At 38.5% G+C, this 14,351-nt stretch overlaps 2 protein-coding genes across 2 annotated transcripts; one reads left to right on the forward strand and one right to left on the reverse strand.

Moving 5' to 3' along the window:
* Positions 1-1,182: 1,182 nt before the first annotated feature.
* LOC145483671 (uncharacterized) lies at positions 1,183-8,449 on the reverse strand. The gene is made up of 4 exons (XM_081462212.1): positions 8,250-8,449; positions 5,815-5,891; positions 4,815-5,261; positions 1,183-4,163 (listed from the first exon to the last, which is right to left on the reverse strand). Exons 1-4 carry the CDS (start codon positions 8,302-8,304, stop codon positions 4,083-4,085), a joined length of 660 nt encoding a protein of 219 aa, XP_081318338.1. The 5' UTR covers positions 8,305-8,449; the 3' UTR covers positions 1,183-4,082.
* A 68-nt stretch (positions 8,450-8,517) lies between these two features.
* LOC145483672 (uncharacterized) lies at positions 8,518-14,347 on the forward strand. Its single transcript, XM_081462213.1, has 4 exons — positions 8,518-8,909; positions 10,480-10,602; positions 11,190-11,286; positions 13,170-14,347. The coding sequence occupies exons 1-4, from the start codon at positions 8,578-8,580 to the stop codon at positions 13,263-13,265; spliced, it is 648 nt and encodes a 215-aa protein (XP_081318339.1). The 5' UTR covers positions 8,518-8,577; the 3' UTR covers positions 13,266-14,347.
* The last annotated feature ends 4 nt before the right edge of the window (positions 14,348-14,351 follow it).

Here is a 14,351-nt window from a genome sequence, read left to right on the forward strand (position 1 = left end):
AAACTGCTTCTTCAGAGGCACTATGATCCTAGTGATTTCGGGTCACTGATCTTGATCCGGATTATCCTAAAGGAACCCGCCTTTAGTAAATCTGTTCATTTTCTGATGTTTCATCGCACAATAAATGGAGACATTTCTCGCTGATAAAGTTGATAAAATCGATAAGAATAATTTGAAAATCAATAATTAAAGGTTACTCACAGAGTATCCCTTAAAAAAATTCCGATACAATTTATTAATTATTGATTTACTGTAAAAAATTGACGTCAGTTTTTCATGCGTCTGTACTGTTATTGATCATGAATCTCGTCAGAACATTGTCAATTTAGCTGTGGATCTGAAGACTACTTTGACGATGTTAAGGCGAAATTCATTGTCAATAACAGGACAGACGCATTAAAAACTGTCGTCAATTTGTTTTTTTCGTTTTTACGATAACAAATCGTGAAATTGTCCGCTCTCGCTCGTTCACGCATCCCGTAAATCATAAATTCATGTGTCTGTACGCTTATTAACAATGAAAATTAACCAATGAGCGCGGAAGAATTTCTGCAGTTATCGTAAAATATTGATATTAGAAAGCTTAAGCACAGACGTTTTTGAGCCACGGACATCAACCGAAAGTCGAAACTTCTCCTCTTCAACGCGTATTACCCCCTTTTCGTTGAAAATGTCAAGTTGTAAATGCTAAAATGAGAGCTTTGTAACTCATTGGTCGGGCATTAAAACGTGCTAAAAGCAAGAACATAAACTTCCGGTTAACGTCCGTGGCTCAAAAATGTCTGTGCTGGAGCTCTCTTCTATCGTTTCAACACGCCGGCACTAATGACACCAGGCAGCCCAAAGGGCCTTTGATTCCCCTTGGAGCAAGGTTTCTTACCTGTTACAATGTTTAGCACTCGCGTTCCAATCTAGTGGGCCCGAGTTCAATTCCAGGATCCGGAAGCTTTTTTTCCGTTTTTTTAAAGCCGCTGGTCTCTTTTTCTTCCTCGTTCAACCCTTTTTTTGGTGAAGAACATCCATGTAATTATTTCAAGTTTGAAAACCACCATTTTGATGTTACGCGACCTTGCTGTTTTGCATAATCGAATCGCATCCGATGGCTTTCATGTTCTGCATATGTTTGTAATTCATAAAAAATTTTCAGTTTCTCTCAGATCTTTCGCAGCTACCCTGCGAGCAGAGTCGTTTCCATCTTATTCGCAGCTCGTTGTGATTTGTCGCTCAAACACCCGCGCATTGGATCTAGCGGCGCTGAATCGCGTAAAGCAGACTAGCTTTCGTCTTCAGGCGATAAGAAAAACATGTTGGACAATCTATTGGACAAAGAGTCAATGAGGAATACGAGGTCGAGCGCTCAATCGAGAATTAATGTGTAAGTCCATCCCTAGTTAGTAGAGGGGAAGGTCGTATCTAGTCCGCATTCCGCGTTTTATACCTGAGTCCATGTTTTATACCCAGTCCGTAGTGCTTAGTCCATGTTTTACACCTCAGTCCATGTTTTATACCCAGTCCGTAGTCCGCAGTCCGTCTTTTATACTGACCGGATCCTTACGATTCTGTACCGTGACAGAAACGTTATTTGTTCCGTCGGTATGCGATATACGGTATACGACGTGCTTTTATTGTCAAAACTAGGACAATTACTCTGTTTACGAACACAACTTTGAATCGCCCTGACTCTGGGGGAACAGCTACAGGGCATTTACACTTCCGAAACAATGAAACGGAGGACATGTTGTCATGGTGTACCAAAGCAATCCTGAGGGAGTTGAACTCTTTTCCTATGTAAACACTTTCTGGTTTGGACTTGAATTAGACCTCAACAGCTGGGAATTATTAGGATTTATTTTTGCACTCCTTCTGTCTAGAAGTATAGAGTCAAACTGAAAGAAACACAGTAAATGGTTTGAACCCAGGAGTATCAGTAGTTCGTATAGTGTAATCGTCCGGGTGAGTGTAGTTCTGAAAAGAACTGTTGTTGGTGACTGACGCTTCGACAACCTGAGCGGTAGTCATCTTCAGAGTCAAGTGAATAGTGTTTGTCAGTCGATGATGTTATACGTCTGGTCCGTTGAACGTGATTGGTCAGTATAGCCATGATGGTATTGGCTGAAAGACTCGTGTAAAGTTTGTCATCAGTCATTGGTGGGTTTCGATCCGTCTATTGTTAGTCAAGTAGGTCGGTTTTTGGTCCGTGTATTGTTAAGTCGGTCTGTTAGAAGTCCGTTTGTCGGTTGCGTTTCTGTCGTGGATAAGTCGTTTGTAAGGCGCCGGTAGTTGTTGACATCTGTTAAGAGGCGTTTGTTCTAGGTTAGTGTACCAGCTTTCCAGAGTCAGTCGTTGAAAATAGTTTGTACTGTAGGTTAAGCACTCAGCAGAGTCCCAGTCAATGTTGTGGTTTGTCAGTTGATGATGTACAGCAATGTGATTGTTGGCATCGCCATTTCTCGTGGCTCGTTTGTGTTCAGTCAGTCTCGTGTTAAGGTTTCTGCCAGTCTCACCAATGTAGGAAGCCTGGCAGTCGGAGCATTTGATCTTGTAAACTGCGATTTTATCTCGCAATGTATTGGTGGCCACATGTAACCGACATGTTAAAATCAAATTAAAGTGTTCATAGCTTTTTGACGTTCACAATAAGCTACAACCACGAGTGAAATACAAGTTACAATGAACAAAGTTACTTTTTTTTTTGGCGCAATCCATTGGTCCTAAGGGCTCACCACTCTGGGGAGAAGGGGGTGGGGGTGGGAATCCCATATAAAAAGGGATGGGGTTGCTTGTCGGAAATTAGGAACCCCTAAGAGGCACCAAGATCCTGTTTTGTGGGTGTGGCTTGATATTTTTTTCACCCCCCAAACGGTACCAATAATTTTATTCAAACACAACACATATTATATAACATTATTTAATATTTTTTTGGCTCAATACCCTAAAAAGTACTGCAAAAGCTTCCGATGAGGACCGTTTGAGGCTGGACACCCTAAGAGGTACCAAAACCGCATTAACCCCTTAAGGGTACGACGAGCAACCCCGCTATTTTTATATGGGAGTCCACCCCGTTGTGGCATGGTTTGTGTCTCGGTGACCCCTAGAGCTGTCAGCTGGAATCTAGTACTACTGGTAGGGTTACCCATGCCGAACAGGTCAAAGGGTAGAAACCATAGGAAGAGTGATCCCCTGGTCCTCCGGGCTGGGGGTTGGGCTGATAAACAACTACAGTAAATAACTGAATTAATACTTTATTATTTTTATTTTTCCTTCTATGAAGTTTTACAAACAATACCCTAAAATAAGAGCTTGGTGAAGAACTGTAATTCAACTTGCTTTCATATAATAATTGATACATGTCACAAGCCATAGCTATTGAGACTATAGAATTTTCATTGCTATATCCTGGTGAAGCCCACTACTGTAAAAATCAATGTTGCTTTGAATGATTTCAATTTTTCATAAACTGACCTTGATAATAACCATCTCCAGTTCTGCAGAATTAAGAGTAAGGACTCTGGAAATTACTACTCCTGTTTCAATCTTTAAAAATGCCTTATTTTAACACCAGTAGATAAAAGGTAGCAACAGCATTTTAAATGGGATATGAGAGAAAATGAAGGGCATGAAAATACAAGCTTATAAAAATATAAGCTACTCAAGGCATCCACAGGTAGCTAGCTTAAGAGGTAGCTGAGAGGCATCTGTGTCAGTCTACAGTCAACATGTACCTGACTGTAGTTAAATATAATATATGATTTTATATTAATATTACATATAACTTATTGATATCTACTAAACTGGGAGAGGCTGATTTCTATTGATAAAAGCACACCTGACAAATAGTTACAACTCATTAATAAATAGATACAAAATGAACACGTTGTCATTTTTTGTTGTGTAGCAGTAAACAAAAAACAAAACAAAACAAACTCTGCACAGTTTTCAAAGTAGTCCATGCATGTAGGATACAGTGTACTTCAAAATCAAGGAAAAAAAAGGAATGCATGTGACATGAACAAGAATCCATGAGTGTTAAATGATGTACATGTAGATTGGATACTAATGCCATGAGGTTGGTCATTGCTGGACTAGTCAACTACGAGATCAAGCATTTCAACTTCCTCAAACTGTGACTTTATTTCAGCAACCCAGTCCTCATCTTCTGTATCCTAGAAGAGTGATCAATAGACTAACAGTGTTAAATCTAAGGAAGGGGAAACACGAGTGGGATTAAGTGAACAAACTGGGATCAAAACATTGGGTTCATGAGCATGAAACTATGCCACTTTCCACCCTGGGCCTTCAGGATTGTCAAAAGTACAGTTAAGCTAATCCAGGATTAGCATGAATTTTGAAAGCAATTTTATATAATTATATCAAATTTAATATCTCCTTGGTGAGGTTTCACGTTTTTTGTCCTCCAGTTTTGACATCCACTTTAGAATCTCAGTCTTTACATCTCACATCAGCAATGATTAAGTCAGTTGTATTCAAGAGAAAATAAAATCTTGATCATGAATCTGTTAATCATGAATCAGTGATCGTTGACCTTTTTAGGTGACAGCTGAGTTCCGCTATTAAACCTGGGATAAAATATGTGTAACATCCCTTCCCTTCCACTCTAGAGAAGGTCACTTCAGGCTTATAAGAACAGTCAGAGTTACAGGCAGCAGTGAAGTGTCACCTGGCTTCCCTGATCATTTTGATTGGCACACACTATTTGTCCACTCAGTGGAATTTATTCTAAGTGTAATAATTTTTGCATCTACTGATTACTTTAATGCAATGCAGTAGTAAAGAATTAAAAGTAAACATCTCACCAAAATTTTGGTTGTTTTCCTCTTCTTCATCTTCTTACTAGGTTTTTCAATTGGCACATCAAACACCCTAAGATCAGCTTTCCTCTTTGCAGGTGATATAGAGGTTACAGATGATGTGAGTGAAACAGACCCAGGGGAACCAGGAACATACTGAGATGCCATCATAGGTTCTCCTACAGGGGAAAATTGCAAAGGCGAAGCCAATTCATCAAACCCATAACATGAACTGTAGAGGCCTCTGTTTGGCTGCAGGTTTGGTGTAGAATGTTCTCCACGTAATGACAGCAAGCCAGACTGCTGAAGTTGTCTTTCTAAAGGAATGTTCTGGTCAACAATCATAGATGTTAAAACACCAGTCTCAGGTTCAGAATCTGCATCATATGGGTCTCCATCTCTTTTCTGAATCAAACACTTTGACTTGCTTGGGGTACATGTATTTTCTTTATCCTGAAAGACATAAAATCCAAATAAATTACATAATTATATAATAGGTATTAAACATTACTGGTAGGCTAGTGACTGTCTCTTGCTCTTACTTAGAGTCAGCACTAAAATAATACAGGGCTCGAAAAAAGTGCCGTCTGGTCATGCGGGACAAGTAGATTCTCCTTCTGGGGAAGTACTTTTTCATTCGCACTTGCCCTGGCAATGGGCAAGAGATAAGGCAAGTCATCTGCCAACTAAATCATTAAAAGAGCAAAGACTTGCCTAGGGCAAGCAAAATTTGAGAGATACTTGTCCTAAGGACAAGCTGGAATTCAAGTTTTTTTCAAGCCCTGTAAATATATAATTATGTACATTTACATACTACATGTATTTTACATCTTTTAAATGGATGAACTTTACCATGTCACCAGTCATGGGAAAGCAGAGTGATGTGCTAATTTATATAGTCTATATCATGCAAAATGAGTTTCAAATCTTTGGTAGGACAACCCTCTCTTAAACAGCTGTATTGATGTTAAATATGACATTACGACAACAGAGCTGATTTACGTACCAGTCTTGTTCTTGAAAGGTGTTGTGCAACTTCATGTGTTTCACTGAGTTTTCCTGATTCTGAAGATTCTGTGTCCTCTGTCAGAAAGGGTGATGGTAATTAATATGACATTTGTATGTAAATCAGACAAAGGATCAATTTCAAAGATCTGACCGATAAGGTGAAAGTGTCATTTAGCATATGGTGTGATAAATGATGAACCTCTCCAGGGCTACCTCTTCACAAAACTCAGTGGTTGATTTTCTTGAACAGGCACCTATCCATATCATTTATTTAAAACCTTTCTACTACAAGCAAATCTCTAACTAAAGATAAAAAGACAAAGTTAATGCTTGGGCTAACTTGCCCCATGTAATGCCCAAGTTTATAATCTAGATTCAATCACCCATACTGTATGTACTAGTAACTTAATGGACAACCCCTGGATATGATTCTTGTTCCATCCTTTTTCCAGTTGTTACCCTAATGGTTGTGTCAGTTTGCAGTCTTCACAAAGTTGCTCTACCATGGGACTTGCAAAAATATATAAGGGGGAGGGGGAGTGGATATTTAATGGAAAGGCCCAATGGGTATTAGGTTTGCCACAAGTTAATTTTGATGTTTGAACCGGGCCTTAAAAATTAAAACCTTGCAGATATATTTTATTGCCTTTTTCCACTCAGTGTTTCTCTCCCAAATATTTGGAGCTCAAGGAAACATGATTGCAGAATGAGCTACATTATATAAAACATGTGTATGACTGGGAAGCATTTGTTTGTGCTTCTATATGGCACAAAAGAAATTACATGCGCAATAATTTCAATACTTAGATTGCATGTTGTTATGTTTCCAAATGCAAGCTTATACTACCATTGCTTGAATCTAAGTGTGAACTCGTGATGCCGAAATATGCTCCAATTGGGTATCAAACATGGCACGACTGGTCATCAAACATTTGAAGTTTAGCAGACTGTGACGTGAACTTTTGCACAAAAATTTCAGCATATGAAATAGCAGAAAGATTGGGCATTGAAGATTTCTTCAGAGAAATTGACTTTCACGAAAGTAGTTTCATTCCTAGTCTAACGATGAAATATTGGCGGGAGCAAGACTTTCAGCACAAAAGTTCACTTTGCAGTCTGCTAAACTTCAAATGTTTGATGACCAATCATGTCATGTTTGACATCCAATAAGAGCACGAGAGCATGTTTTGGTATCACGTGTTCATGCTTAGATGCAAGCAACGGTAATAGATCGTTTTCACTGTCATGCAATAAAAAAATAAATCAAAAACCATCCAGTGGAAAAAGCTATGAAATTATGATGTTATAGAAGATAACTAAATAAGACACTTCTCCAAGTTTTAGGCCTGTGCGTTTACCCAAACTTCAGATATTCGTCGAAATGTTTCGCAGATATTTACAGAGCCCAGTATGAAAACGCCATGTTGGTGTACCTCTGTGGTACACCAATATGGCGGCCGGAAAATAGTGTAAACATCTGGAACTTACTTTGGCTATCTAGGCAACTGATTATCAGTACTGATCAAACAAGCATTTGCATAAGCACTTTTCATAATGCTCTAACTTCTAAAAAGGCTCAAAATCATGGGATAAGTATACATTTTTCGACAAACTCGATCATAACCTTGTGTCATGCACCTCTATAACCCTGAAATTCAAAATGCTCTGGATTCCAAACAAAGCACGTTATTGAGCTGTAAAATTGTAAACAGATATAAATATACTGTCTCTTATGCCTGAGGAGGATAAAAACTTTGTTGGCTCTTTAGTTTTGGGTTTTAGGAAGTGACGACGTCACGTGAAAACCATCTATAGCTTAGGGACTGTTTACAAGGAGGGAGGGTTACCCTAGCAAGCGGGTTAACCCTAGCTGCAGGGCAAAAGATAGCCTGAGTTTACAAGCAAAATTTCACACTGGTAAGGTAACCCTACAGCCCAGGGCAACTTAATGCCCGGTGACACTCAAAGGGTCTGGAAACAAGTAGAAAGTTAACCCCGGGTAGGCGGGTTAACCGTACTTGGAGTGTTTACAAGGGTTCAGTTTACCTCTCTGCAAGGGTAGCCCTAGCATGCAGATAGGGTAACCCGCCTACCCGGGTAACCCTGGCTGCCTTGTAAACACGACCCACAAAAAAGTGGAAATGTGTGAGTGCTAGGGCCGGCAACCCGCTTGCTAGGGTAACCAGCTTGCTAGGATAACTCCCTTGTAAACAGGCCCTTAATTAAAACTACAGTGGAAGTGTGGAATCCCGCACTCTCTGCTGTCAATGACTTACAAAATATGAATGAAGTTGTTTTTTGCGTTATAAAAAGCTGGAAACAACGAATTTGCTGAAAATACAACTCAAGGCTGGTATAATGTCAATTGAATGCCTAACGTACGCTAAAGTTACTTGTCGACGAAAGCAAATAAAATATGGCGACGAAACTCACCTTGTTCCTCAACGTGTTTAGCCTTGGTTTTTTTCTTTTTCTTTACAGGAGGCATTTTCTCAATATTCTGCAGAGGCAATGTCGATATCTGAGCACGAAAAACTGAAGATTTACCCCATTTTTAAACGTTCATTTCACTATGAAAATCGCAACAAGCCAGACAACGTTGACTTCGAAAAACGCGCCTCGCGTCTGACAATAAGTAGAATCCAGTTCTCCCTCTCGTTTATACTTTCTTTGATACTTTTGGGACACTACATATCCCATACATGACGAACACACCAATTTGTTTCGTGGAGCACCTGAGCTAAGTTACCAGGCCGAGGCGATGAAAAAAATGTATGGCAAAAAACACGAATCTTGGATTCGCAAAATGGTTTTGAACATCGCAGGTTTCTCGAGCCATACATATCATTTCCGTATTAGTGAGATTATTCTCTTGATTGTTGCAATAGTTTTGGAGATCGGGTCATCTTTGTGTCTAAACAGTGTCAAGACTATCTGTGCCGGTCAATGTCTCCTTTTCGCTAAGTTGTTCGAAAGAGCACGGATTCTGCAAGGATCTGACACAACTTGGTGCTTTTTGCCGTTGTTTTTTAACTTTATTGCTGTTTCAAGTTCGTTGCTTCTACTCAGGTTTATAAGCGGGGGAAGAACTAGGTTAGTATATATACTATATCTGGTCGTGTTCGTCACAAAAATCACCGCAAGGCGCCACTTTGATTGTTCGAATTTCAAGACGTTTTGGACCTTGTGTGCTGAAGGCATTTGTCGGTCGATTTCGGTCGATACTCGGTCGTCAGATGCCTTAAGTACACAAGTTCCGAAATTTTGACGTTGGGTGACACTTAATTCTGATTTGCCCGTGATTTGTTCCAATGCCTCGGCTAGTTTAATTTGTGTCATTGTCTAGAAAACAGACGTTTGTACGTATACTTGGGAGGAAAAATCATAAAATGAAATTGTTTTACTGCACGCAGCGTAGAAAATCTCAGAGTAGTGGATAACGAGTCAACAGTGAAGAAATACAATCTTGGCCAGTTAAAATTGAGGTCAACCCTGACGTCCCCGTCTCCCGATCCCCCATATTAATTATTTCACTGATGGAAAATGGTGTGTTGGTTGTAGCACAAAATCATGACTGATTTGGGGGATAGGAGGGGTGGATTTATTTTTTGTTTTATTTTATTCCAACCAAGAATGTAGTTCCCAAAGGCTTTATTTATCTTGATATACCTCTTCACTGTGGTATTAAGTGCATCTCAATCTGGCGAGTGCCATTATTCTATGATTTTTGGAAATGTTCTAGATGATGTACCCTAATAGGCCATTTGTATTCTTGGTATTTGACTGGAACTAGCTTGCAATGGAAGCTTTTGCGGGGGAATGTCATTAAAACAAGATAAATGTTGTTTGCATTTGAAAAGATTCCCTGCATTAGCCTCAGTTGCAAGCTAGTTCCAGTCTAATTATACTTAGTATCACCCAACTAGTAGACTAATGCAAATCCTGCATTTTAATTGGCTACGCTAGTAGAGGACTTTTAGTAATAGTCCTTGAGTAGTGAAATTGGCGCAATCGAGCGTGACGCTTTCTTTCGTTTTATTCCCAAACAAATATTTCTTCAACTTGCATTTGCTAACTTTATCATTGCCTTTTCTGTCCGACCAGTTGGGTGATACTAAAACAATTAGACCCTTCACCCTCAAGGGCCACGGGTCTAATTGTTAATTAGAATACCAATATGACCTATTACTGATGATCAATATTCCATAACCTTAACACGTGATAGAATGACCTACATGCCCATGAAGGTCACCTTTAAGCAATTCTTGCTAACTCAGTGCTTCCTACTGGTAAGTTGGATACCGAAAGTTTGCAATGACAGGCTAATTACATCGGTGTTCCTCAAGGCTGTGGTCTAGAACCGCTTAGGTGTCACTTTTGTGTTTGGGCGACTGGAGAAACTTACTTTTTTCAGTTAAGCTTAATAACAGGCCACCCAGGATTTCATGGTTTTTCAAGGTTCTCACATCACTGTGGAAATTTAAATACAGCAAGAAATGTCCTTGGTTGTCATTTCATCTTTTCCGGCATGTTTTGATGCTGTGTATATCTGTTGTCAGAATTTTACATGACAGCTTGTCATCATTTTAGTTCCATCAATATGTATTTAAGTGGCTTTAGCTTTTTCATGGGTTTATTTGTGGTGTCTGTTTTTTATCTCTAGGTCACATTTCAGTTGCATCCAGGCTCTCAGTCTGGTGTCACTTTCTGCATTTCTGGTATTTCTTGCATCTGGGATAATTTCCTCTGGATTTCTTACATTTTGCGACTCTTTTGTCATAAACAGGTATTTTTACAGAGTTACATCATTCTATTGTTCAAGGGTTTTATTGAGGGCTGGGCACCGGGCAAATTGACCAACTTTGAGGATGATTTTGCTCGCCTTGTTTGAGCATGTAGAGGAAAGTTTCTCTTATAACAAACGTCAGTTCAAAACGTTTTGCCAACCTGTGAAAACCAGTTACCCTCCTGCTGAAAATGTTATTGAAACCACTGTATGTTACCACTGGTAATGGTATACAGTAACACATGCTTAAGTGATCTATTGTTGTACTGTGCATGCCACTGGATGTCTCTTACCTCTAATTCCTGCATGTGGAGCATACCAGCCTTATTAAATAAGTTCATTTGGATGATAGCTCAAGGCTGAGCCTAGGCACATGATCAAACACAAAGGCATGTGTGATAAGACTGTGTGATAGTACAAGAAAGTTGGGAGAAATTAAAGAACTGTTTTTTTTTTCTACTTTAATTTGAATTCCTTGAAACCATAATGTTCTCCTCATCAGAGGAAACAGTACAATTCTCTGGAAAATAAACTTGTTCCCCCTGGGGCGAGTTTTAATTTGTCAGTTGTTCTTGTTGTGGTTGTAGATGTAATCATGGTCATTTTAAGGCAATGGACTGGAGGAATTTCACTCCAAAATACAGTGACTGTGGTAATGCCTATCTTCTACTACAATCAGCACAGGTAAATAAAAGAGATACAGCTGAAGCTCTCTTTGCAACCACTCTTGTAAGCAACCAGCTCTAGCTACGACCACTTTTGTGAAACTCCATTTGAACTGTCTTTGTAATGAAAAGCTCTTGTAAGCAACTGTTCCTGTAAGCGACCACAACCACTTTTGGAATTACCCAACTGGACTTTACCTTTGTTTTTAAAGTGTCTATGAACTGAAAAATAATTGGTATTTATTTGAAAGGCTTTTCAGAATAGGGAAGCATAGGCATATGGGCACCTTCGGGCTTTGGGGGGGGTGGGGGGTAGTGGTGACCTTATTGCCTGAAAAAAATAACACAATGCCTGAAAGCGTGAGTGTTGTTCAAAGGCACTCAAATTGCAGTAAAAACAAAAACATTTACAATTCTCACGTCTAATGAAACTGTTATCATTTCAAAAATAGTTATTTTGAAACCTCGTATGTCCTCTATGACCTCCATTGCCAGCCTAGTAAAATCAGAAACTTATAAAAGAAACAGTTGTTTTGGTTTCCGATGGATTCGATACATAACAAACTGAAGGGAATTTGATACAATACCCGCAGTCTGAATTTCCACATTTAGAATTGCCAAGCGACATTAATGTTTTTGTTTTGTACTGGACAATTTGCTCCACGGTGAGGCTCATCTGACTTCCTTTCAAATTGGGCTTAATGTTTCAGAAAAGAAGGTCAGCATATTTAGCTAGCGGAAAAAGTTCCGAGACCTCCTTTTTGGTTCCATTTTATTTCTTTTGTGATGTACATTTCTGGTGCCAAGTTTGAAGAACACAGTGCTCCAATATTTCTAGAGATATTCTTTATTTAAATATTTTACTGTTTTAGCTGCACAACTGATGACATCATCACTTTGATTCCTAATTTGCATAATACAAAAACGTCAATATCTCTAAAAGGAAAACAGATATTCCAAAAAGGAAAATGCTATTCCTCTGTATTTTTCAGTTCATGGGCACTTTATTGTCACTTAGCTCTTGTAAGTGACAACTCAGAAAATCTTGTGATGTAGATCAACTCATTATTGCACTTTGTCTAGTATTTAGATTTGGGGTTATTTTGGTCTAAGAAGTTGAATGTTTAATTTAGCCAAGTCTATATCAGACATAGACACTCATTAAACATTTCTTTATGAATTATTAATAAGTTTCTGAAGCTCTCATAAGTAACCACTCACTATTGTTTTACCATGCTGTCACTTATGAGAGCTCATTCTTGTAAGCGACCAGCTCTACTTACAACCACTTTTTCGAATTTCCAAGGTTGGATGATTATGCATGTGTGGTGAGATTGTGTGATTGTACTAGAAAGTTGGTAAATAGTTAATAGAGGGGATTGGTTATGAAACCCGACAAAGTTGTGGTATGTTTTTGTGTGCTTTTTTGGCCTTGACCATGCACAAAACAAAATAGTTGTTTAACTACTCCATACTGAGGAACTAACCAATAGAAACATGTTGGTTACGTAATCCATGCATAGTGTATGAACGCAAAACAAAAGATTGTGTACGGTCATGGACCTTCCAACATAAATCTTGGCATCTTTGTTTGCTACTTTGATGTTTGCTGGGCTTCATAACCAGTGCCCTCTATTAACTATGGTTGGTAGAAATTAAAGATCTGATTTCTTTCTGCTTTAAGTTGGATTACTTCAAACCATTAAGCTGAGCGCTATTTAGGCTAACCATAGTGCCATTTCATCATTTCGCCATTTTGTGATTTAAACACACCCCAGTAATAGTATTTCCCCAGGATTAGATGCTACTGCTGTCATCCATTGAGCATATACGCCGGCACCTTTCCCCATCAATTGATTTTTTCGGCTTTACTAATCATTGTTTTGGGTTTGTCTTTATTAGTGGTGTAGTTGGTTTGCCTTTGCCCTGCTGTTTATTTTGTGCATGACCCATGCTACACGATTATTCTTTGGATTACAAGGACGCTCATCTTCATGACAACATGCCTTACACACGTAGGAAAACTATTTATAACATAAAACATAATTATTTGTGAAGTACAAGGCAAGTCAAGGTTATTTTTGATTATAAATCATTAATCTTGGGCACGTTGGCATGCGGTGAAAAAAGTTCTATGGCTGGTACCTTAAGGTACCCAGTAAGAGGACACTGAATGATGTTGGTGATCCTGATGACGTAGAGGACAATAACGATGATGATGATGAATAAATGTTACACTGCTAAGAAGTTCTCATTATTTTGCATTAGGTATAATGTTAAGTAAACATATGACTGTCAAGAGCATTGATCAAATGTAAGTGCCATTGGTATTTAATCAAAAATAACTGTAGATAATAGGATAATTGTCCAAAAAGCATTATGTAATCGTTGCCTAATGATGTACGTTTTATTATTTAACAAGAGAATCACATTTACGTGATCTACAGACTTAACGTGTATAACAAGACTATGATGTACATGTAGTTTTAAGAAGGTTTTTCATAGCACTCGTCATTGATTTTTGTCTTCCTTTGATTCTGATCGCGAAAACATCAGACAGGGAAAAAAGCCAGTCAAAATCTTTCATTCAAAACTAAAAATAAATTTCGACCTCAACATGATTAGATGCAAAATTATTGTCAAGGTAGTTACTGTAGTATTTATCTCTTTTAAAAGTTATAAAATTTCTGTTTTAAATGCATCATGGTAACCAGGAGTTTCAGTAAGGGCCAGGCACCATGCAAATTGACCTGCTATAAGCACGATCTTGTCTGTCTGGTTTGACAATCTGTGGAAAGTTGTTCTTATAAAGAAGTTCAGTTCAAAAATCTTTACTTGCCTGTGAAAACTAGCTGCTTTCCTGCTGGAATTGATGAACCCCCTGATGGTAACAGCCAAAAGTCAAACCTGTATTAGCAAGCACTTTGGGAGGGTTTGAATATAGTTTGAAATATTATACGGGGCCAATTGCATGGGGTGTTTGCTTGAGATAAGATTATTTTATTAAATTTAATAAATAAAATATAATATTTAATGGAAAGTAGTATTATGATAATATATCAACAATATTTTCTTGCTGATGTA

The sequence above is a fragment of the Orbicella franksi genome, chromosome 4, assembly GCF_964199315.1.
Source record: "Orbicella franksi chromosome 4, jaOrbFran1.1, whole genome shotgun sequence".
NCBI classification, from domain to species: domain Eukaryota; kingdom Metazoa; phylum Cnidaria; class Anthozoa; order Scleractinia; family Merulinidae; genus Orbicella; species Orbicella franksi.

Excerpts from the sequence above, each read along its gene's own strand:
- LOC145483671 (XM_081462212.1), bottom strand. The coding sequence starts at position 8,304 with ATGCCTCCTGTAAAGAAAAAGAAAAAAACCAAGGCTAAACACGTTGAG. Across the intron at positions 5,892-8,249 it reads TAAACACGTTGAGGAACAAG|AGGACACAGAATCTTCAGAA; the intron begins GTGAGTTTCGTC and ends CCTTTCTGACAG. Across the intron at positions 5,262-5,814 it reads ACCTTTCAAGAACAAGACTG|GATAAAGAAAATACATGTAC; the intron begins GTACGTAAATCA and ends TATGTCTTTCAG.
- LOC145483672 (XM_081462213.1), top strand. The coding sequence starts at position 8,578 with ATGAAAAAAATGTATGGCAAAAAACACGAATCTTGGATTCGCAAAATG. Across the intron at positions 8,910-10,479 it reads ATAAGCGGGGGAAGAACTAG|GTCACATTTCAGTTGCATCC; the intron begins GTTAGTATATAT and ends TTTTATCTCTAG. Across the intron at positions 11,287-13,169 it reads TTCTACTACAATCAGCACAG|TGGTGTAGTTGGTTTGCCTT; the intron begins GTAAATAAAAGA and ends TGTCTTTATTAG.